General features: G+C 33.2%; 1 protein-coding gene across 1 annotated transcript in view; it reads right to left on the reverse strand.

The window, feature by feature from the left end:
* FER (FER tyrosine kinase) overlaps positions 1 to 24,320 on the reverse strand; it is a 127,523-nt gene that overhangs the window by 31,348 nt on the left and 71,855 nt on the right. The window contains exons 14-16 of the mRNA XM_070935734.1: positions 15,294 to 15,350; positions 13,091 to 13,206; positions 12,568 to 12,662 (exon numbers count right to left, since the gene is read on the reverse strand). Of these exons, the coding sequence (XP_070791835.1) occupies positions 12,568 to 12,662; positions 13,091 to 13,206; positions 15,294 to 15,350 (268 nt within the window). The remainder of the gene's footprint in view (positions 1 to 12,567; positions 12,663 to 13,090; positions 13,207 to 15,293; positions 15,351 to 24,320) is intronic.

Here is a 24,320-nt window from a genome sequence, read left to right on the forward strand (position 1 = left end):
GGCTATAGACAATGGATTTGGTGATGCATTCTGGTTGTAAATTGGTAAGTTTACCAGATGTTATCTTTGTATTTGTTCAACAAAATGCTAGCATATTTGAGCAAACAGAAAATAAAATAAGAACATACAAATCATATATTCAATTGTGTAATATTTTAAAGGAAACCATTATTTGTTTAGTTCCTAATAATTAGCGGCTAGTCAATATAAACTTTCACAGAGATCACTTTTAAATAATATCAATTTTTAAGACAGAACAAACTTTAACTACAAAGACTAAAAATAGAATTCAAAATCCATAGAACAAAAAAGCAGAGAACATTTCTATATGGTACCAAATGACTGAAAGAACAAATATAATGATTTGAAGTTAAGTGCTTTGATTAAAACAGTGCCAAGTCCAAAGAAAGAACATAGAATTGAGGATGAGAATCAAAAATAATCACAGAAATCATAATAATTAGCATAGTTTTCCTGCAGAAGAAATGCTTGCCTTATAAACACTTGTAGATATTTTTAGTGTTAACTAAACCACTCATTTGTATATCAAGTTATCAAATAACAAAAAGCCTAAAATAAGATTTCCCACATAATACCATTAAAACCTCCATTGCTTGCCTTATTTTTAAGATAAGTTTTTAAAAACAATCTCAAAATGTTGAATAAATGAGTTTTGGAAGATTCCATGATGTGAGTCTTTAGTATAAAAGATTTATTTCATAATGCCTAAAGATGTTGAAATCATAGGGTTGTGTTGCACTGATTTCTTGGGAAGTTCCTTTCAACTTTTTTTCACTGACTCACCAGGTTCATTTTTTCAATCTTAAAGAATTAGGAAAGGCATGCAATATAAAGAAAGGGTGAACAACCATTTAATAAGCCACTCCTACATTATCCCACCCAGCTTGAGACAACAGGAACATAAACAGTGCCTGCTACTATAATGGCTTTTTTCATTAAAAAAAATGAATCAAAACAATCCAAACACAACTCTCAAAACAATAACCCATTCACTTGGAACAGACAGAACATGCTAAACAATTCTAACTGAAGTAGCCAATTTCATCCCAGAATACAAATGTTTTGTCTTCAGCTTGAAAAATTCAAAACAACTATTTCGGTGTTGAACCATTTCACACACCTCTCAGCAGCAACATGGTGGACCACTGGTACTCAACCTTGCACTCTCAGGTCTAACCAACCTTTGTGCTCCAATTCATCTTACTACAAATAAACAAAGATGAATATTCATATGTTGTGTTTGGTTGAACTAGCCAAGACTCCTGGATTCAGGCATGATACCATCAGGTAAATTGGTTAGCATATCAGCTTTCAAACTGTTCATAAGGAGACCAACTGCAGACTGTCAAATTCAGGAGAAAGCAGATAATCTGTAAAAAATGGAAACTACACATAACTAAAAATCAGCCTGACTCTTGAATGGCTTGATTAGAAAAATAAAACAACAAAAAAGAACAAAGTTTAAAAGAACTAACTTCCAAGCAGCATGTAAGAAATCAGTGGAATAGGAATATTTCATTCTTTTTAATCATGTTTTGTTTTATCACATTTCACGTCAGACTATCTTTTGTTTATGGCATAAGTAACCTAGAAAAATAGGATTTATATACTTGGCCATTATTCATTCCTTATAGCTTGCTGAAAAGGCAGCCTAAAGAGAACAGTGTTTGAAGATCTTCATCAGTGCCCTTTCTATAATTTTTAATTGATCAATCCGCCATTTAAAAGATGTTTTATGAAGATTTATGTTGCAACATGTAAAATATTATATGTTCTATTCCATCACAAAGGAAGCATTTAGGTAAGGAAAAGGGTAATTTACATTATGAAAGTGCCGAATACAAGATGTGATTCCAACTCCTATTAGACCTTGATTATGCTCAGCACTGTGACATGAATTAACACCTAATTGCCTATCCTTTAATATAAAGGGATTATTCTACTGATAAACTCAGACATTTATATCAACTGTAGCAAAAATCATCGCAATCCATCTTCATAAGGAATAGGGCACATTAATACTTCAAAGCTAAGCTAAGAGGATTTCACTAGAGCACTTTCATTCCATATCGCTAGCTGTGAATATTTTTTTTTACTTCCCTCTGGGAAAAAAAGTTTTAATACTATCATCATGTTACATTTATTGAGAATATATGTTATGAAAACACCACCATCTACAGTATAACAGCAAGCAGTATGAATCTGAAATAGACTATGTGGAACAACTATATTGTTTTTGAAATGAAAGTAACTTGATAGAAGAAACAAACAACCTCTATCAGAATCTGAATTTAATGGCCTAGGCCCAGTCTGTATTACAGTAGTACTATTCATGCAACAAGGCTTTCTATCCCACTGCAGATCCATGAACATATCTTACTGGAAATTGAAGTTTGAAGTCTGAAATGGTTTATGCATGCTATTTGCATATATGCACATATAAAGAGGAGAAAGGGGATGAAATAAAATCAGACATACTGTATGTTGTATCAGCTGAAATATTCTTCTCCTAGCACAAGGGATTTTTGAATTAAAAAGTCTATGGTCTACCACTATAAACATACATATGGTGGGCAAAGCAAAAATAAAATCATCTGTCTGAAGCTGCTAGAATTTCAAAAGGTGTTGCAACTGAACTTTCCTTCCCCCACCTATCAAATATTGCAGTATACATTTTCTAACTTTGTATGGGTGTGCAAATCATAATGTTGGCATAACATCTTCTAACTGGTCCTATGTTCTACTTAGAGATAAAGGGCCAAAGATACCAGATGGATTCTTACCTTTTCTGGGTGAATTTTATACTTTGGCTTCTTATCTTTCCTCTATTTTCAACTTCTGGATAGCCAACTAGAAAGGGTAGAAGTCCACCAACCTACTTCATCTTGGATTATATTCAATCCTGTAATTCACTCTGGGAATCAAAGATGTCCTAGAACACTTCGGGTCTTCAGCTCCCTCTAATAAACAATATTATATATTGGTGTAATAATGTCCAGGTTCCCTCAGGCTTATCAGCCAACATTATTTATAAACTGGACCATAAATATTCAGTAGCCAAGGCTGTCTAGCTCCATCTTATCATCAGCTAAGCTCTTCGTCCTTTCCACAGATTTCTCCTGGATTTCCTCTTGGATTTTTCCTTTCCAGCTTAATCATCCTTGTTTCTCTCTCCTGTAGATAAATCTTCCTAGGGAAACCTAAGCTATTAGCTCACTAGAGCAAAACATTTAGGTGTCTTGCTGCTTTTATGACAGACTTACAGAAAAGTATGATGTCCTATGTCACATATATTTAAGTAAATATAAATAATTAATTTTAATGGGAAGATATTTGAACAATCATCAAATTCCTACATGTTTCAGCACAAGTAGTTGGCCATGAGATATAAAACACCCTATATGCCCTTAGAAATGAAACATAATGAAATTTTATTTGGAAATCATATCTTCAATGCTACATATATTTATCCTATTTTTACACAAAAAAGCACTTAACACAATGAAATTGCATTTTCTGGACCAAACTATTAATTTGATTGGGCAAAATGTACTTGCTTCTTCAAAATGATTTTTAACTAAAGAAACAGTGTTAAATGCAACTTCCATCTTAAATGTGGGAATGTAATATGTTGTTTCTCTCTAAAAAACAAATATTCTGTGAGCTACCATGCTGGACAGCAGGATGAGTAAAGAGATCAATAAGAAACCCTGGTGACACAGAGGTTAAAGTGCAGTATTGCAGGCAACCTCTGTCATCAGGCTGGAGTTCGATCCATTGGTTGACTCAGCCCTCCATCCTTCTAAGATTGGCAAGATGAGGACCCAGATTGTTGGGGGCAATAGGCAAATAATGCTTACATTACAAACCACCTAAAGAGTGATGTAAAGCGCTTTGGAGTGGTACCGGTATATAAGTTTAAATGCTATTGCTATTGCTAATAAAAATTACAAGGAATTAATATGCTAGACCTAAAATGCAGAGATATTAGATTCACCTATTTAGTATTAAACAGAAATGCATAGCTCTAAATGGACTTGTTTTGTCAGATAAGACTCATAGAAGCAGTTAAAGAAAAAGTTGAAGAGATTTCTTTGGCTTGTATAAATCCTCTTTATTTTCTCTATTGATCACTTTTCTACTGAATTACATGTAAAATTTAAGCTTGTACAGTATTTTCCATTCTGTTCAGCTGCCAATTGCTATCCAATTTCATCAATTCCCTGACTGCTGTAGCTAATGGGTTCCTACTGTGGATTCAGTGTCAAGTTCATCAATTAAATGTTATCAATTAAAATTAGTGACTAGAAAACTAGAAACTCTACAGGAAAGTTTTCAGCAATGCAGTATGTACAAACTAATCCACTCCACATGATTCTCTGTACAAAAACAGAATTTTGCTTTAAATGTGGAATCTTTTGTCAAATAGTAATTACATAAGAAATAAGGGAAAAATGATAAAAACAGTAACATATGATTGTATATTGGTGCTGTAAAAAGCTTTTGAAAGAGATATTTTGCAATGAGCTATCATTAAAACAGCTACATTGTTTGCAAGGTTTTTGTAGCTAATTTTAAAAACCGAGTTGTGTGTGCATAGCCTTACCAAATATTACTTCACAAAATAATGAAAAAAGAAATCCTGTGAGTATTTTTGAACTTGCTAAGATCAGAAATAGTAATATAGTTACAGTGTTGCAAGGACCCACAGTCATGGGATTGCCATTTTTCACCCACAATACCCCACTGCCTGTGTATAGTCTGCCGGGCCTCTCCCATGTCCTTCTTTGACTCATACACAGGCTGTGCTGGGCTCCAAGCTCTGTCTGGCCGTCCATGATTCATACACAATCTGCTCTGGACCTGCCAAGGCCTCCTCAGCTTCTCTCAACCATCTTTATGGATTTAATGTGCCTTTTTAACCCATTGACAAATGGTGCAGTGATGCATAGGATCTAGCTGTTAACAGATAACTCTGTATTTGAAATAAATGAACTGTTAAAAATGGTCAAGAGTCTTCTTCTCACATATGACTGACCAGGCCTCCTTCTCTTCCTGCTGCTCCTCTTCCAATAGAGTACAAAGAAAAATTCTTTCAGCAAGATCACACAATTGTTTTTTGACAGAAATACGAACTACTGATGTTTTCTAGTTTCAGTGCTTGAATAGTTTAGTTATTGAAAGGGAAAGAGAAAATTTCTGTTATTCTGTCACTATGGATGTTCATTCTGTTGCATGTGTTTTAAGTGTATGCATTATTTCTCTCAGAACTAGGCAGATTTCAGGATAATTGGATCTTTTTTTCTTCTTTTAATAACTGCAGTCTGAGATCTACTAACTACAGTCAGGTGTCAACACATACGAATTAGTATAATGTATTATTTGTTTATTACAAGCACTTAAAATCTATCTTTTAGGATAGAAATTGTCCCAAAGCAGGTTATAATCAATATAAACAACTTAAAATAAAACCACAATAAATATTATTCAAAAGCAAAGACATTTCTAGAATGCTTCCCACAAGGTAAATGATAACAATAATAACTTTGTTGAGGCAAGGATCCCACTGGTCAAGCTTTCATGGTGGCTACAGCCTGCCTTTTTGCATCCTCCCTTCTCTTCAGGGATTTCTCACAGGGAATTTGGTAATAATGGTCTTGAAAAAGTAGGAAGAAGAGTTTAGTCAAGTTGGCTTCTGTGATGTTTAACATTTTAAAAATCCACAATGTCTTTGAACATATTCTGAGCCTAAAAATTTGTTTTCAGTTTCTCAACTGCATTGGGTTTCAACCATACACCACATTTTCTTCTTTAGCATCCTAATTTAAGCAAACAAGATCATTCTGTTGCCAATTTGTCAAGACTACTGTCAGTTCACATTCTATTCTATGTCTTTATAGTCAAAGGGGCAGCTTAATGTTTCATCAAATAATTTTTAAGTACATTTTTCAATACGGAATATTATGGCAACTTGTTTGGAGAGAAAAAAATGTCAATACATGCAACAGCCACCACTGTTTTTCTGTCACAGTAATAACACTTATATTTTATTGCCTCTTTAAAGAATATCAGAACAGGCTTGTATGCATTGAAAACCTCAGGCAATGGAATACCTTTTTTGACTTCATTTTGCAAAGCAGATTCATGAGAGGAATTAGGAACTGAATCTTCCTGTGGTATTTACTCTTAATGCATTCCTGAAAAACTGAACTTTATGTCTGAAGGGAAGAAATATGTGGCATTTCCATTTAAGTCAGATAATAAACATGCTCATGTACATAGCATTCAGGAGCTGGCCTGTCATACTCTTGAAAAATATGATCTTAATAATTAAGATAGCAAACCAAGCAGACAAATAGTAAACAAAACTACTGCTTCCCAGAAGAGAGCCTGAATTCAGTTGTCCATGTGTGTGTGTGTGTGAGAGAGAGATATTAGATCATTAGCTTCAGGATCTGGAGGGACTGGATCGGCACTAATCATTTCCCGCCACAGGTAGCTGAGTGAAAATGCACAGAGAATAAGGACTGCTGGGATTTTTCTTATCCCCATATCAACTACATATACATCCTGCTGCTTTTTCTTTTACAGGTACAAAGCATAGAACAAGAAAGAACACCAATAAAAAATGCAATTTCACAACATTATTACAGAACCCTGGAAGAGAGTAGCTTTTGGTCTCCTCCCCTCGCCTCCCAGTTCACCTAGGGAAAACCTCAAAGCCATTCCCATTAACATAATAACATTTTCTGAAGCAGCAGGTCTGGCAACAATCTGTTGCAGGCAGAAGGCAGGAAAGATAGGAAGAAAATCCTTCTCAGCTTGGCAGTACTGAGAGCCAAAAGATGTTAAGAAAGGGCTAAAAATTGAGTTGTTCTAAGCCACTATTATTACACATAAAGGTATCTTTCACTAATTGCATATCATACTTAAAATAATGTTGTACATTATTGTTTCTAAAAGGATTTTTTTTCCTGCCCTCGTCTTATGTGCCCAAGTAGACAAAAGATCACTGCATTGCGTCTTTATTTAATGGGAAACTTCTCTTCTACTGGTGCAACCTTTACCAGGAATCAAAGCTGGGTTGAGGCTAAAAATGGAAATGATTGTTCTCAGGTCATGATTCAATTCATCAAATGCCTTCTTGAACTCAATATATTTGGTACTACAGTGCTGACTACAGGGATACAGTTCAGTTTCAAACAGCAATGAAATAAATAGGTATAATAAAGGTGAGGTGTGTGTCTGCAAGAGGGCTGAGATGTGATTTTGTTTTGGATGTAGGATGATGCTACCAGATGTTCAAGATAGACAGGTATTTTCCTGTCAGGGTATACACATTCCTGTCTCAGGCAGGTTCTGATTAAAGCATGGCTGGAGATCATGTAGGCAAGGATGTTACCCAAAACTCACTTTCTGCTAGTTGGAAAAAAAATGTTTCTCCCTTTAAAATTAGGTAGAAATGGCAGAGTCAGCAACTGGGAAGTGGGATTAAATCACCTCCCCTTTGCCTCAGATTTCACATAGAACAGGATTTTCTGGTTATAAATTGGCAAAGAGATAACATTTATTACAAGTTTAGACTATTCTCTGGAGAAAGGGTTCCCAACCCCCGGCCCCTGGACTGGTAGCAGGCCGCGGCATGCCAGAAATGGGGCCACACAAACAAGCAAAGCCACATCCATGGGATGAAAGCAGCATGCGAAACCACATCCCTAAAGAAAAAACTCCCTGGTGTCCAAAATGTTAGGGGACCACTGCTCTGAAGCAAGGGTCTCCAACCTTGGCAATTTTAAGACTTTGGACTTCAACTCCCAGAGTAAAGTTGCCAAGGTTGGAGACCCCTGCTCTGGAGGATGGTTATCTAATTATTATTGAAAAGTTAACTACTATGCTATGTTGATACTTCATTGTATCTGATATTTATATATACTTTACACAGTAAATTTTCTACTTGTATGTAACTTGGAACTCTTTACAGCAAAATTCCTCTAAATTAGGAGAAAACCAACATCATCTGAAATCTATGAACAATTCTGAAAGGACTTTTAACAGATATAGGGTGGGAGGAATTCAGTATGTGTAGTATCTGAGATCACTTTAAATGGATTGTCAGTGACCTATGAAATGGCTTGGGGAGAAAGATACAAAAATGTATTACTAAACAACCTGTGTCCTTCTGGGTAATCATTTCAGAGATACTTTCTTGCCAGATTCTTCAATGACTGCAACAATGACAGACCTTCTAATGTGCTTCCTTCAGTAGAAAAGTTGGGATATCTGCCTTGAAAATACCCCATACGGAACTGTATAGCAGACAAACATCAGCACAGGAAAGATTTTATCACATTTTGAGTTATGTCATAAATTGCTTTATGATAATACTTATATTTCACAATGTTTTATAATAGTCCTTGACTTATGACCTTAATGGAGTCTACCTATTATGATAATAAGTCATAGTGGTAGTTAAGTGAGGCTGCCCACATGGTTGCCTTGTTTAACAACCAAAATCTTTTCTCACTGGGTTCACCTTGCATCTACCTTGTAACTGGTTGGGTCCTCACAGGCCTTAGATGTGCTTGTTGCCCCATTGGGTCTTACAACCTCCTGTCTCATATCATATCTCAGTCCACCTACTTTTTCCAAAGATTGCTTTTGGAAAGGAGAAGCAGCTAATCTGCCACATGACCTTCCTATACAGAGGCCATATGATGTCATCTGGGAAGCAGACACCATTTTAGAAGTGGCTGCAATTCTTAAAGTAGCACATCTTCATCCTGTCCAACTCGCACCTGCTAATGAGGAAGGCGATGTCTCACTTTAGGACCACATCATTTAGTGGTGGAAATTCCTGTCTCAATTGTGATTGTAAGAAAGGATTATCTTTTGTTTTTTAAAAAGGTTGACTTTTTCATTTCTGAGGATCTCTTCACTCCATTAAATCACTATTTATGATTTTCATTTCTTCTTGACCCATTCACTCTTTCTTCCTTTGTTTCAATTCACATACACTGATTAAATTTGTTTTTTTTTAACCACATACATTTCCTAAGTATCTCATTCCTACTGCGTTCAGCTCAATTTTGTTTCTTCTGACATACCCACTCTTATTTTCATATAAGAAAGTAGGCAGAAGTATGCTTTTATACACAGCCATTCTACTTATTTGGATAAACATTCATTATATACCCAAATACACACACATTCTCCTTGTTTATCTACTGTCCTGTTTAACAGCTGTTTGCAGTTACAACAGTGATGTAGAAGTAACTTTATGACCAATCCTTGCATTACATCACAGGTCTGTAAAGCAAAGAAAAGTGAAATTGCAGTTTCACTTAGTGACTGCTTTGCTTAATGACTGAATTGCTAATTCCAATTGTGGTTCCTAAACAAGAACTATGTGTAATTTATGTGCCCAGATCACTGCATCAGTGTTTATCTAGAAAATTAAATGAAGGCTTACCAAGTGTAGGAGATTGGAAACAAAATAAGAACCTCTACCTACAAAGATTTCAGTTTCCTCCAAGAGTACAAAACAGGATAATCAACTACACAGGAGCTTCACCTGTTTTCATGGATTTAATGTACTAAATTCCAATTTACTAATGTGCAACCTGAAGACCTGATTCCAAGTATTAATGTATATTCAGTGTGATTATGTTATGACAGGTTATGCTCTTCTGTTCTCATTTGGATTAGAACATTAAGCATGAAATGAAATATCACCACAACCAAGCAAATAATGTGGAATAGCACTTTAAAGTACACACTAACACAACATCATCAGTATTTTGAAGGATGAAACCAACAGGAATAAAGATTGAAATATTACAAATCATAAAAAGTGCATTGGCATGATATTCATAGCTATACATTGTTATGTTGTTATATTTAGTCACACTAGATGCTGTTTTAGGACCTCTTTCCAGAGCACGATACCATATAACAATGTTGTTAGCAAAAAAAGCCAATGATTTACAAGGGATTAAATCTATATTACATTGTGTGGAAACAATATGCATTTAAAAGGAACAAATTAACAAGTATTCTATTGGCTGAAATATGAAACCACAGCTTCCTTCCTTCCTTCCAATTCTTTCTTTTCCATTGGCTTGTCTTTCTCTAAGTTTAGTTTACATTTGGTTTTTATTGTTGTATGTAATTAAAATTCTTAATAAAAATTATATTTAAGTTTCCTAGTGCAGTGCATGCTTTGTTTACACTGATAGTTACTACTCTTTTGTATGACATTTAATCTTGATTCCTGATTACATTTTACTTCTAGTTGTGTTTCTATTTTTTTGTCTGCAAGAACTGATCTCTTGCTGCTGGTTCTTTTTTTTTTAATCGTACACTAACTTTAATAACACTGCCTTTTATTTGTAAGAAATTAGTTGTGTAATGACTTGGTTTTCATTCTAGACACTATAGGTGTGAGCTTCTGAATGATACTACCTATATGCATTGCTTCCTATGACTGGAAAAAGAATGGTTGGCTACCTAGAGCTTAGGGGAAGGCTAATTTTCAAAAATATAATCATGTCCCCATCCTGATACTCATTTTACAAATCTGTCAACCAAAGATACCAAATATAATCACAGAAGATTTTTATATAATTTATTATGTTTTAATAGAGTGAGCTTACTATTAGTACACATTTTTAGATAGAGAATTTTAATATATACTGGCCAGGTTACCTGAACGTTTCAGGCAGGAATAGTAGACAGCGTTGAAAAAAATGCTTTTGATAATAAACTATAATAGGTATATTCTACTAATGCTACTGCAAATAAGTACCTTAAACTCTTTCATTGGTTTCAAGATTAAACTACAGTAGCAATGCAATCCAAAAGTGAAGAAAATCCATGTTAGAATTATCTTATGTGACATTAAAATATTTATCAATAAACATTTTGGGTCACATAAAATAAATTGAACCAAGACTAAAAACATAATGAAAAAAATGTGGGTATTAAAATTATTAAATATATTGAATTAAGTCTATGAAATGTTGAACTCATTCAAAGAGACATTATGAATGCACCTCTACTTTTTAACCCATTCTTCCCCTTACAGTTGCCATTTCACAATTTGCAATTGTAGTTGAAGCTTTATATGGCAAAATTAATTGAGTTTATCGTCCATAGCCTCTAATAACCTCTTAAGTTTTTTGACGTCACTTTTCATATCGTACATTATCTATTTCTCGGCACAAATACAAGCAGTAATTAAATTTCAATATCTTGTGATTATGCAACAGGAACAGTCCTTTCAGACAAAGCATGTCAGAAACTGGGGAATAAGACTTCACATATCATGTTTTTCTGGTTTTTGTCTTTTCCAGCTTTTAGTGCCTTCTTAGAAAAGAAGGCACTAAAAACATTTTTTGTTGTACAACATTTAATAAAGTGAAGCCAAAGATTTCAAGTGGGCTACTGTGACCATCTTAGGAAATAATAAGAGTAGCATTAGAAGACTGACCTCGCTATCTATTTTATTAATTTTTATCCTTTATGGATATTTTATTGTATCATACAATTATGAATTTTTGAATTTTAATTTTATGACATTTAGTGAATTACTTACCTGATTAAAGTTTTGATAATTACTATATCAAAACGTACTTACTGTGGACTATTTTATGTATAGCCCACAATGGAAAACTTTACTCTATATTAGAGTAAAACCTACCAGCAGCCATCAATGGTTGCTGCATATAAAATCATTTCAACACCCATTTTAAAGAACTAAATGAAATATTCATCTTGTGGCTTCCAATTCTTTTCTCTTCTCTATATTAATTATTCTTTTTCTCCAAAACGTACATACCAAACCAGAAATATGTTGTGCACAAATAAATATATACAAATGCAGTTAGCAAAAATACAACCATTTGCTCCAAAACCAAATTTTAAAGAATGGGGTTTTGTTTGTAAAAGGGACATTAGGATTAATTTTGCTTTCTATGACAACATGCACATTGGTTGCAAAACGTATCAATGTTTGCAACAAATTAGCATTACAAATATAAGAATTCATGCATAGGGATCACCATGTAGAAAATACGTGAAAACAATCCTGCAATATAGCTTCTCTTAACTTTCAACCTTGTTTCTTTTACATGAACTTGACATATTAATCAATATTTCTTTATACTTTTAATAGATCTCATACAACAGAGGCATTTTTTACTTTTTTTTTATATTGAATATTCAATATTTACAAGTAACATGGATCAGCCAAGATTTGCAAATTTCCATGTTCTAGAAAAATTTACAATGAGATATATTTAAAAGCTATGGTTTTGATACTACTTACATCTCCTGGCAAAAGCAAAATATAAGTATGATTTTGAATTTCCTCAAGCCACTTTTATCTAATCTGATCAATCACACATTTAAATTCCAAAATGATGTATTTTAAAAAGCATAAAATGCATGTCCAAGACAACAAAATACAAAAGTGAAATAAAGAGAAAAATAGAGGAGAAATGGCATATAAATATATTATTTACAAATAATATTATAAACCAACATTACCTGGAACAAGCTCCATCACAATATAAATAGGCTGCCTTTGAGTGCATACTCCTATAAGTTTTACAATATTGGGATGGTCATATTGTTTGAGTATTCTGAAAAGAGGTAGAAAATTTCCTTACATCAATGTAGTGTATTAATCTCTAAATGCTCTTTAATTTATCATAAGAAAAAAGTTCATTCACTTACATTTATTCTTCCAAGAAATTTAATGACAAATCAAGTCATGAAAGATTTTACCGAATTTTTGAGAGTATCATTTTAGATATATCTTGCTTATGAAAACAGTAAAGATCTAAATATATTCACTTTGTGTATAGAAAAAATCTAGGATAATGTTCTCATTGCTGATTTCTCTGCCCTTTCCCCATCCCAGAGAGGCTTAATTTAAGTGACTTCTACATTATTATCAATGTAATAGCATAAACACTTTCAAATTGAAATACATTTTGAAATGGGAAATATTTTCAGCCACCAAATGACTTTTAAAATTATATATTTTGGTATTTTTTTTACTTCTTACCTGGCCTCTGATAAAAACTTTATTTTCAGTTCCTGAGGAAGATCTTCTTTACACGTTTTTACAGCAACAGGTGTTTTATCTTTTAATGTTCCTTTATAGACTTCACCAAAGTTACCCTGAAGTTGTAAATATTAGAAGTTATCAGTAAAGAAAACAGTGAACAAAATCATGTTCTAAATGCATAAAATATCAGAATACCTTAACTCAATGCAGTCATGCTAATTTTCTTATATAAACTCATGTGACTTAGAGAAGTAGATATTATTTTTAACACATGAACTAGTGCAGTACAGCAGTATCTTCAGAGGACAAGGGGAGTCAGACTGACATCAATAGTATCATAATGTAATTGCTGCACTTGCACATGCCTCAAAGGGGTGGGGCTCATATTTTAAAATTGTGGTATTTCCCATGTTATTTATGTTAGTATTTCTCAAAAGTGGTATTTAAATTGCTATAACAGTGGATAATCAAGTAGACATGAAGCCAGTGGAGTGACCTTGGGCCAATCACACTCTCTCAGCCCTAGGAAGGAAACCATTCCTGAAATTTTCTTAAGAAAATTTCTTTAAAAAGGGGTTGTCCAGGTTGTTGCCAGGAGTCAACACTGACTCAAAGGCTTGTGCATGGCCACACATGTGCCCACACAATTATAAGTGTTGCCAGAGGATTTTTCAAAAAATGATTTAGTGATAAGACTAATAAAAACTCATATAATATTGTTTGGAAGAATGCAGGTGCAGTTTTAGCAACTTTCCTGTGCACTTCCTTGTGAAATCAGATCATATGAAGAATGTGTTCTCTTTAGTGGAGACTCCATTTATATTTAATTTTATCTCAGTTTAGCTCCAGTGTTACCATCTTTTAAAATTATTTTAAACATTTATTAATTTTTTTTTTTAAAAAAAGAATGTTCTGGTACTCTTGCAATTCAATAGTACTAGGATAATGGGGCAAAATAAAAGATAAATACAAGAAATCTATGGTATAATTTCTCCTCACGTCAGCATCAATACCCAAGAGGTTTGAGAATAATCACTTCAAATATAACATTATTAAAGCCATATTAGGCCTGGGCATATGACTCTTCTTCAGAATACAAATAGAATACAAATAGCAAACTGCTATCAACTAGAAAAAAATGAAATCAAACCTATCTTTTAACACTGGTTCTGTTTTGGAGACCATAATATGGCTAAATCTTAAAGAAATAAACCCCATAAAGCAATGTTTCTTAATTTTTTTTTAAGATTACAGAATATGTTTCTATATTCAAATATGTCAACTGTTTCTTTCTTTTTAAATAAAAAGAAAAAAGAAATATTTAAATCATATTTTGATATTATTTACCTCCCCTGACATTTAATGACTGCAGCTTTATATTTAATAAGACAATAAATTAGCAATATTAATGGCATGTACGAGCTTTCACATGACAGAGTATTTCATTAGCATCTGGAGTGAGAAATATTATAAGAAGTTTTAGAATTAGCATCCTTGACCCTATTCTAATCTTTTTAAGTTTTACTAAGTACTTTGTGAATTTAATACCTTTTCACTTAAAAAGTCATTCTCTGAACTGTCATCCAAAATTCTTCCAAGTGACTTTTAAGTGTTTCAATGTGGTGATGATATAAAGAAAGATTAATCAACATATCTTCATTCAATAGTATTTTTTGAATTAAATGAATTCAAAATTCACGCATTCATACACATGCACAGACTTCTATTACATCTTAGTTTGAAGAAATAATCTGAAGTGAGAGTGTTTTCAAATTATTTAAAATAACAGCTGCAAACTAAAAAATCTGTAATCTTCATTCCTGTCTTTTTATTTATACCTTCATGTACTACATATTGCCCTCCATGATCTGTGCTGAAATCTGTTATGAGTCCCCACAGTCCTATCAAGAATAGAAGAGGCTGTTTATAGCTTAGGGCTGAATTGTGGGATCCTGGTACTCTCTCAACTAAGCTCAGAAAGCACCAAGTCCTGTCTTACTTGTTCTTTCCTGACTTCCCGTGGTTGTAGCTGATATTCTGGAAAGACCTCAAACTAAAGAGGCAAACTGGATATAAATTAAAACAGCTGTTCTATCATGCATTGAAAAGGCTTAATAACTACTATGTCTTGTAAGAAGAAGGTGTTTTCTAATAAGGTTTAATATTTAGGAGTTTCCCCATTACTTTGATAGTTACTTACTTTGCCAAGTAGTTCTCCCAGAATGACGTCTTCATGATTGAGAATCCATTTTTTATCCTGCAGCAATAGACATTAATATTTAGCTTTTTAAAAAGTATTTCTTATTCATATGAATAAGGGGAGGGCCTTCTCTGTGGGAGCCCCATCCCTGTGGAACGAACTGCCCCCGGAAATTCGTAAGATCTCCGACCTCCGGGCGTTTCGCTGCGCACTGAAGACCCTATTATTCCGCCAGGCCGGACTAACAACACAATAGCTTTTAAATTGGGATATTTAAATTTATTGGGGTTTTAAATCTGAGCCACTTTATTTAATTATTTTAAATTTTATATTGTTGTTTTGTTTGTGTTTTTAAACAGGCTGTACACCGCCCTGAGTCCTTCGGGAGAAGGGCGGTATAGAAATAAAATTATTATTATTATTATTATATCACTGGCTTTCTTCCAGAAGTATGATTCAATGAAACTAGACAACCACATACTAAACAGTTTCAAGAAAAAGATGGTCATGTGAAATCAGCTAATAAAATCATATCAAATTTCTAATCTAAGCTTTGGCTCAATATAAAACCCATACAATATATCTATATTATCTTTAATATATGAATGCATCTATCATTTTTAAAGATTACTGAAAAATAATTAAAATTTATTATATTACATGTGAAAAGCCCAAATATTTATAATACTGATGAACTGACTATATCAATAGCTTTATGATCTTGATATAAAAGTTTCAAAGAGCCCTTTCAACAAATTTTACTTAAAGAGCATTTTAAATATTTTATATGCATTCTAATCCAAATAAAAATTGCCACTGCTAGAAAGAGTTAAGCAAAAACCTATTTACCTAAAAGAACTTTTGAGGTTACTGTTATCTTAACATTGTTTCTATATTTTTAGCTATGTATCTTTACTGAAATATCTCTTACAAGATCAGACCATGAAAATATAAACCAAGTGTATCTTAGTTTGCATTGAAGAAACCTGCAGTGGGAAAACCAATATCATCAACTCTTGTATGAGATCTTGAAGAGATATCATTGAAAAAAATCCAAAGTATTCAATTTTAAATTGTATACAAGTAAATGGCAGAATTAACTTTGGATGCATTCTTAATATCCTATATAACTTTCAACAGTTTGTAGGTTGAAAGACAGATTCTATGGGTATGAGTCTTAAAGAGCTACGCCTATATTGATAATATAATGAAAAATGCTATAAGACAGAGTATCTGGTTTTAATAAAATATATGGCAGAGAAACAGGTATCCAGTAGATAAAATCAGTGGTCACATTTCAAAGGCACTTGAAAAATGAGGTAAAATGAGGACCCAGATTGTTGGGGGCAATATGCTGACTCTGTAAACTGCTTAGAGAGGGCTGTAAAGCACTGTGAAGCTAGATATACATCTAAGTGATATTGCTATCAGAAAAGAATAAGATGATTTGCATTATGCAGAATAGCACAAGATCTTTATTAGGCATGCTTGAGAAGACCTCTCACTGATTATACATTTCATAGCATAAAGGAATAATACTAAGGGAAACAGGTAGACAAACTCAGAGATATATTAAATCAGTGCACTCAAATGAAAGCAACAACTTTAGGAAGGTTCAAAGCAACATTAGCAATATTTATAACCCCAATTCATTAAAAAGAAAAAATGAGCATTTCTTCAATCACTGAAAAAGAATTATAGCAGACAAATATGTTCATTATTCATTGTCCAGCCCTCTGTTGGTTTCTTTAAACTCCTATTAATTTAATTCCTATTTGTGATATTCATTTATCTAACTTAAATCCTATCATACTGTTATATAATTAAAACCAGAACAAAATTAAAATCAGTAACTTGAATCTCGGTTTAAGCACTTGGTAAAAGAGATGGATTTCTACAATTTTACTAGGAGAGCAGAAGGGGAAGGGTACCTGCTTATAAAATATACTTCATAAGCACACAGGAAAATACCCTTTTCCATGTACAGATTAAGCAGGCTTCTGGCAGAGGGGAATCTCCAAATGGATCTCTCCTGCTGATCTAAATAACTGGACAGATTAAAAGAAAAGAGATGATCCCTCAGATAATCAGTTCCTAAGCTATTTAGAGTGTTAAAGTTCAACATTAATATCTTAAATTGTGCTTGGCAAGTTATTGCCACAACTGTTTTTTCTTCTTCTTCCATTCAATCATGACCGATTCTTGGATTTGGACCATATTTAACATACATAATACATAACTTGTGCCAGACAACAGTTTGTTTAATCATTTTGCATTAAAAACTATTGTTGGTCATTTTTCAACAGCAGATCCACATTGAAATAATTCATAAAAGATGTAATCAAGGCATAGATAACAATGGCCAAGTCAGACTAGCTATAGTTATGGAAAGATGTTCCTTGCCATAGCTTCATATGCAAATCCAGTAACAATTGGGAGCCAAGGAGTGGTCCCAAACTGTGAACATACCCTTTTTTGAAAAGAAAAAGTTTGTACTAAATAAACTTCACATCTATCTTGAGTCCAGTTTTCTCATTACCAACAGTATTGTCCTTTTTCTGGATTTAATCATTCAAATTAATGTTAATTAATAATAATGAAATGAATGATAAGGAACAACAGAAAGGGGTGTTACCACTACACTGATGATACCTATTCCAAAGCTGATGACCATATCCAGAGGTGCATCTCAACACCTCTGAATTCCATCCAGCACTCTGGTCAGTGTAGAACCTAGCAAACTCCCCCTTGCAATTGCCATACGTCCTTGTCAACATACTAAAAGCAATCCACAATTAGAGTCTGACCAACAAACGCAGCCGCACCCAAAGTCATGATGAATAAAACACACACACATAAACACACAGATAAGAAGAAAATAAGTATTAGAATAAAAGCTGATACATTTCACTGTTCAGTGGTTTAAAATATTTGTTTTAAAGGCATGAAGATGACATTTTAAAGACTTCTTTATGGGAAATATATTTGATGTATAATTATTCAGACCAATAAATAAACAAAATTGTACTATAAACTGCAATCAAATAAGCTGTCACAAAATATTACAACTATTTAAACCAGTACATTAGTCATTACGTCTGCTGCTTTTCTAATGCCTTTTTACGCCATTGCTTTATGATATAAGCTTTCCACATTCGTTATAGTCAACATTTTCAGTCCCAGATAATATTTCTTTGCAAAAAATTAATCGGGCTGTCCTCAGCAATATACTCAAGGTACTAAAGTTCTAACATTGACTATAACAATTTAAACAGCATAAGAAAAAGTAACAGCTGTTTTAACTGGGATATCACTGGGATAGCCCAGGGAAACATATATTTGGATAGATATTGTTGATTGGATGCCAGGTTTTTCTTGTTTGTTTGTTGGATTTATTTGTTTTTATTATTACTGGTAGCCATCTAGCAATAGCACTTAAGACTTACATACTGCTTCACAGTGCTTTACAGCCCTCTCTAAGCAGTTTACAGAGTCAGCATATTGCCCCCAAGAACCTGGATCCTCATGTTACCAACCTTGGATGAATGGAAGATTGAGCCAACCTTGAGCCAGTCAGGATCGAACTCCTGGCAGTGGGCAGAGTCCTGCAATACTGCATTTTAACCACTGCACCACCATAGTTAAGGCTGAATTTCATAAGTTGAAATCATAAGATGGGTGGCTATGTACATTTTTTCAATAAAATAAATACATTTGTAAATGCAAATTTTGCAACCTATTTTCAAATTATTTTCAACAGTAAATGAATAGTCTATAAATTAATTTTTTTTTTTAATTTGATTTATATGCCGCCCTTCTCCGAAGACTCAGGGCGGCTTACAATGTGCTCAGCAATAGCCTTCATCCTTTTGTATATTTATACAAAGTCAGCTTATTGCCCCCACAAACTGGGTCCTCATTTCACCTACCTTAGAAAGGATGGAAGGCTGAGTCAACCTTGAGCCTTGGCGAGATTCGAACACTGCAGTAATTGCAGGCAGCTGGTCTTAAGCAGCTTAATAACAGGGTGCCTCAAACCCTTGTACTACCAAGGCTCTAATTTAATTATCTATGAGTAATATTGAATAAAATATCTGTATATTTATGCTGACCTTAGCTATTAAGTTATATTGAAGACTAGTTTTTTCTTTAAGAGTACATAAGCTATCCTACAGCAACATAATATCCCTTTCCACCATAATTTCTAGAAATAAGCAGAGCATTTCCATATTATGAATTTGAATTTTTCTTCAGTTTTTCTACTTTTATTCCATAAGCCAATATTGCCAATATTGCTTTTCAAATGTTTCACAAAATTTTATCTGAACCCCAGAACAGTTTGAACATATGCTGATATATAATTTACATTTACTACATTCTAAGTTAACAGCACAGCACAATCAATAGACCATCATTAATCCAACAATTTTTGCCTCCATCTGGACAGCAACAAGTTTTTGTTATGGAGAAACATGTAGCTAATTGAGGACACCAGCTGTTAGAAAGGCAAAAGCTCACTCAGGGAAGGGATGAAAAGTTTAGTAGTAAATGAACAAAATTATGACATCATCCTATAAAACTCCCCTTCATTCAAGTACAACTGTTATTAAAGCACAAAAAGAAAAAAGCAAGGGAGGCAAAGATGATGATATTTTGCCGGTAAAATGGGAGGAAATTAACTACTGGAAAGAAATGGACAAGAGACTGATTGGATTAACATATTACATTAAGGCAGACTATAGTTTTGAAGGTTTTATTCACTTTAATATGTAAATGTGGGCATGATAGCTTGTGAACCATGTTTGCGGTTTGGTGTGATGTGTGAAACTATTAGCAATTTAATACTTAAACAGAAAAACCCCAAGGAATAAAATCAAATTTGTGCCTTTTATGAACTAGATGAAATAGATAGAATAATGATAAATTTCCTCTGTGGAAAAAAAAAATGAAACCTGTAGTCTTAATTATACAGATTTCTCAAGTGAAATACAAAGCCATGAATGTGGGGGTGAAGGATTCAATGTCCTTCCTCACAGCAGCCTTCTGCTGCTCATCTCATGTGAATCATCCGCCTAGAAATGAAGCTACCTTAAAACAATAATTTTTTTAAAGTCTCTTTTTCCACTTTGGGCATGAGGGATGTCTTCACGCTCTACTCTGACTGATGGATTGACTTTCATATCATGCTCATTTCATGTAGAATTCTATGGATAAATTAGCACTTGTAAAAGACATACTTTACACACTTATATATATACTTATAAATTTATGGATGCAAATGCTTTTGTTTCATATATAACTCTTACTTTCTGGAAATTCATCTTGAAATGAACATATTTTTCAATATATTCCATTTAACGTTTCCACATTTTTCAGCTGCACTGAATAGTATAATCAATGGAAACTTAGCAACAATGTTATATATATATATATATTAGTATAGAATAGCATCTCTGGCAGGTTAAAACAGAGGGGAGCTTCAAGTGAAACCTTATTTACTTCCTAAGTTCTATTATTTTTCATTCTGTATTAAAGCAACAGAGGACATAATATTATAACTTGCAAAGCAATTGTTAAATTCAGATTAAAGGGTTCAAAGCCTTGAGATTACTTGCAAAACAGGGAAAGCAATATAAAACATTTTATATATAATTGGCCTTTTTTCTTTCTCCTAACAATTTTTATTGCACTTGTTTATTAAAAACCACTTTGTTCTTTCCTATTTACTCCTTCAACAGCCATTTACTAAACCGTCAAGACAGACTCTTATTTAAATATTTAGGAGTTACAAATATTTGGTTACATGAGGGATTTGTGACAAGACCAAATACAACATATCATAGGCCTGTGTGTGGTAGGTCAGCTTTGCCTCAGAGATGTGCTTTGTGACAAATGGATGTTGTGGCAATCCTCCTGGAGGTAAAAAGGCAATGTGACTTGTCTGAGTAAGACATTTCTACTAACTCTGACACTTCAATCAGCAGTTCCAACAGGAGGTAACCAAAGCAAATAAAGCACTGCAATGCAGCCATTTTACTTGACTCTTAGGAGGATGGAAACTGTGTTACTTCAAGAAGCAGTTTCAAGGGAATGTTCACTTCAATGTTTATCAAAGCGACTGCAAAACACAAGCATATGTATCTGCTAGAAAGTAGAGCAGATCTCATGCAGTTTGTTCCTGCCTGCTAGCGAATCAAAAACACACTGGAAAAGTGTGTTTAGTGCGAAAAAAGATTGCTATGCAATTCCAAATTTGGAAAATGTTCAAGCTTCACCAGATATTAAGAGCTCTTTCTACTGATTTTTTTTTTTTTAAAAAAAAAACCTGATTCCTGACATAGCTTCACTCAGGCCATATATACTTCATGAAAACAAAATCACTGTATAAACCTATGGTTTTGCCCATCTCCAATAAGATGTTCCACATCAGTGTGTGGAACATCACCCTGGCAAAAATCCTCTCGATTTATGCTCTCTATTTATGTGGAATTTTAAGATTCAGTTGCTGATTTGTCCACTTGAACTATTTTTGGATGATCCATATAGAAACAGAAAGGCTTACATTTTCCACAGGGAAACCCCAGTAGATGGGAATTTGAAATACAGTCCTGTTCTTTCGATTCTTGTCAATTATGATGAATGTTCAACACTCTTTTCTGGTTAGCCTATTTCAGAGGCAATTTTCTCACTAAAAGAATCACTTTTCTTTCCAAGTCTCGGAAAAAATAATGTATTGTTTTTAGGACCCTGCATTCAAGCAGCTATCTTGAAACAGAATTAAAATTTGGAGGTATGGGGAGTAGAAATTTGACAGCATGTGTGATCTTTGGTTCAAAGGGCTTTCCCATTAATTACAACAATAGTAATCAGACACTCAATCCAGAAATTGATTGAAGTCAAAACAGGATGCAGAATTTAGCTAGTCTATAAAGATGATCATGTGAAATTAATGTAAAAAAAGGCTCAATTGGTATAAATTCAATCTCTAATATGTATTAAACAGGTGGTGGGGTGGAGATTTGAAGGACTATTATCCTTAAAACAAAAGAGGGTAATCAAAGGAAATTATAAGTTTGAAGGTACTAAAAGTTCTGTCACCAGGTCTCTTATGCCTGACATCAAAGCAAAATATGCCCCAAGTAAATGCAACAGATTTTCTAAAATATGGCTTCAAATATAACATGATAGCGAATTGTACAAGGATTTAAGATTCTCAACCAGCATTTTAAATCTGTTTTAAATAAACAGACAGCCAATGAACCTGACACAATTGCAATATATCATGATCAAAATACTTACCTCAGAAAGCATATTAAATTCTAATGAATATTCTACATTAACTTTTTATTTCCTTATTGCTACCAGGAATACATATTTAGAAAAACATATATATACTGTATATAGGTTACTATTATCTTCAAATATATTTGGGTGATCGCTACAACAGAATTTTCATTACTCTAATGATAATTGAATTGGTAACACATTATTACTTTATATATAAGCATAAAAGGAAATCTTTGTTTACCTCTTTTTCCTTCAAAAAATTACTCACATATTGTTGTTTAATGTTTTTGGCACTTCTAATTTAAATTCTATTAAGATTTTGCCATTATGGTTCTTAGCTTGACATACAGTGAACATGATATGTAATTGGGCCTTAACTATTAATAATTACCTCAATGACACAGTAAAACAAAATGAACATTTATTCAATAAACTAACTGAACATCATTTTGTTTGTTCCATAGCATTAATTGTGATGCTTCAATTTAAATTCCAATTATTAAATGGGTACATGTAGGATAGTTTTGTATGAAAGGAGAATTAAAATATTCAAGGACTCCTGCCAAGGACTCACCTCGCATGAATTTTAAATAAGCAATCAAGCAATGATCAAGCAGTACTTAACATAGAAGAAAGCATTTGTGTTGCATGAATCACATGAAAAAATCTAACAAAAAATTTGAAATTCCTTTTTACTCTAATTATTTGTTAAATGAATTGTTTCGTCTAATTTTATGAACATGATCATAATTCAGCTGTTTGAAGTTTTTTAAAAGAAATCCAATTAAAATAAAAAGTATTCAGTATTCATTAAAATATATTATAAATCTACAGATTATTTCCCAAACCAGATCTATAGTATATTCCTACTAATAATATATATGTTAATATATGTTCACATATTGCTGAATAGTTCCTGCCAGTCAAAGTTTATCATTAGGATCCAATTTTTTTTTTGCTGAAAAGAACCCCCACCCTCCCCAATTTTCCTGACAATATTTACAGAAGTTTTACTTGTTCAGGAAAACAGTGACTTTTTAAAAGGATATTTTTGTGCAGAATATTGATAATATTTCACTCAATCAATAAATCAAAGCTTTATATTAATTCTTAGCTGAATTAATGTACTGAACATTGAAAGGAAAAAGCTTCAAAAAATAGCTGAAAATTGTAAATTTAGAAAGGTTGATTTTTCCATTACCAAGAGAGCTGTCAAGGCATTCAGTAAAACCCAAATATTTCTTATCTAAAAGGTTTATTACAAGAATAGCATAAAAAGATTTAAGATAAATCTGACATTATTATTACAACTAAGGTAGGTTCATAGAGTATAGTTTTAGTCCATAAAGTAAATTACTAATCTCAGTGATTGTTGCCCGCCCCTAAGCAGTCTCTTTCATAACTTATCCCTGATACATATACATACAGACACAAACACCTATACCATACTTTATTCAGAAAGCATTATTTCAAGTAGCTACTAGAAGTCCTCACCTGTTTCACTATCTGGGTTCGTGTTCTAATAATAATTACATGTTATTATTTGGAAGAATACATTTATACAAATCACTGTGAAGAAATGTAATCTTATGGGAAGCAGAGAAGGATAAAATATCCATTTACCACAACCAAAAGCCTAGGTAAAAGCTAAAGAAAAAAAACTTCTCAAAATGAGGACTAATATTACAAATAGTTCTTAGCAACTACAATATGGACTTGCTATCCAGAGTCCTTCTCAAA

This window comes from Pituophis catenifer, unplaced genomic scaffold, assembly GCF_029215685.1.
Source record: "Pituophis catenifer annectens isolate HBS135680 unplaced genomic scaffold, rPitCat1.0.hap2 SCAF_2, whole genome shotgun sequence".
Lineage (NCBI taxonomy): Eukaryota > Metazoa > Chordata > Lepidosauria > Squamata > Colubridae > Pituophis > Pituophis catenifer.